Raw genomic sequence first — 1,576 nt, 5'->3', positions numbered from 1 at the left:
AAAATGTCTTTGATTCTTCATTTAATTTAATTTAATTTAATTTAATTTAATTTAATTTAATTTAATTTAATTTACTGAATATTGTGATTCTGGACCTGCAGAACTCGGTCTGGTTCTGGACTGAGTTAATCCCAGAGTCGGGACCTCTTGGACCCACATGTGGACTTGTTTGGACGCACAGAACCCCCGGACCCACCTGCCCAGCTCCGAACCCAGGCCGTAGAAGTCCTCCACCGTCCCGTCCCGTCTGGACCCGTCCACCCAGAACTCCACCGGCTCCGAACCAGGCCGGGACGTCGGCATGGTCGGAGCGGGACTCCTCAGATCCAGCGCCAGGAGAACCAAGTCCCAGAACYCACCAGGACCGGGTCAGATGGGACCCGATCGGAACCAGGGGAGCAGTAATCCAGATCAGGTCTCAGATAAATCCAGTTCTGTAAAACCCGGATTAGAGGATCGGATTGGGCTGATTCATGGTGGGTTTTAATCCAGACTGCATCCCGCCTGGTCCCTCAAACTCTGGATCAGAACCGGTTAAGATGACATCAAAGGAGAGAAAAAAGAACCGAACCGATCCGAACAGGACTCTTCAATCCAGACCAGGATCCAGACGCACCGAGTCCAGATGTGTCGCAGCTTCCATCGGGCCTCAGAACCTGTCAGATGTCGGCTCGGTTCGGTCCATCCTCCTCCTCAGTCTTAATATTTCCGTGCTTTCCCGGCAGACACGGTTCAGTCCCCGCAGAGATCAAAGGCTCAGCCCGAACCGTGACAGCACCGGGACTGGTTCCGTGTTCGGACCGGGACTCACACACGCTGGTCCCCGCGGCTCGGAGCGGTGTCGGTGCCGGACGCTGGAGGGTTCGGATCCCGGGCGGGCAGGGCTGCTCCAGATGTCCGCTGGATCCGAGAGCAGAGAGAWGCTGCTGAGCTCTCACAGGCCCCGCCCCCTCCTGCCTCCGCACCGACCAATCAGGGGCCAGCACGGGAGCTGGGCCGCGCTCTGATTGGTCCTCCGCTCCGCCAGCAGCCTAAATACAGAAATAACCCAAATACAGAAATGTTCGTTAGCCTGACATCTGGAGGCTTTGATGCTGCGGGAATCAAACCAGCAACTCACACGCTGCCGCACGTGCATCATAAACACTGCAACAACAAATTTGTAATAATTCACAGAGTTTCTCCTTCATCAAAACAAATTAAAACCAGTCAGAAAATCATAAATAACATTTATTATTTACTAATTTTACATGTTGGTTAAAAACAAAAAGACAGTGATGTGTGGACGACTCTCAGCTACTACCAGCTGAAAACCTGTCACATAAGGTTGGGCTGGTTCAAATTTAGTTTAACATTTTTTGCTTTTTTGTGTGTTTTTAAGTTGAGTTGTGTGGAGTAGTTATGATTGTTTAATAACTATCTTACCTGCAATCAGAGAGGTTTTAGTTCGGAGAATTCGGAGTTTGAACAGTTAAAGCCTGTTTTACTTTTATTTATATTTGTTGTATTTGACAGAACTTCTGTCTTGGTTACATTTAAAACTGACACAGAGTTCAAAGAACATACATATATATAT

At 48.8% G+C, this 1,576-nt stretch overlaps 1 protein-coding gene across 1 annotated transcript in view; it reads right to left on the bottom strand.

Annotated features, from left to right (window-relative positions):
- Window positions 1-314, bottom strand: part of si:ch73-60h1.1 (calcium/calmodulin-dependent protein kinase type IV) — a 27,579-nt gene extending 27,265 nt beyond the window's left edge. Inside the window, exon 1 of the mRNA XM_014026918.1 lies at window positions 197-314. Coding sequence (XP_013882372.1) covers window positions 197-303 — 107 coding nt within the window. The 5' untranslated portion in view covers window positions 304-314. The remainder of the gene's footprint in view (window positions 1-196) is intronic.
- Between the last annotated feature and the right edge of the window lie 1,262 nt (window positions 315-1,576).

The sequence above is a fragment of the Austrofundulus limnaeus genome, unplaced genomic scaffold (genome assembly GCF_001266775.1).
Source record: "Austrofundulus limnaeus strain Quisiro unplaced genomic scaffold, Austrofundulus_limnaeus-1.0 Scaffold601, whole genome shotgun sequence".
Lineage (NCBI taxonomy): Eukaryota > Metazoa > Chordata > Actinopteri > Cyprinodontiformes > Rivulidae > Austrofundulus > Austrofundulus limnaeus.
Note: the sequence above shows the minus strand (reverse complement) of the source record. Positions and strands in the feature narration are given on the sequence as shown.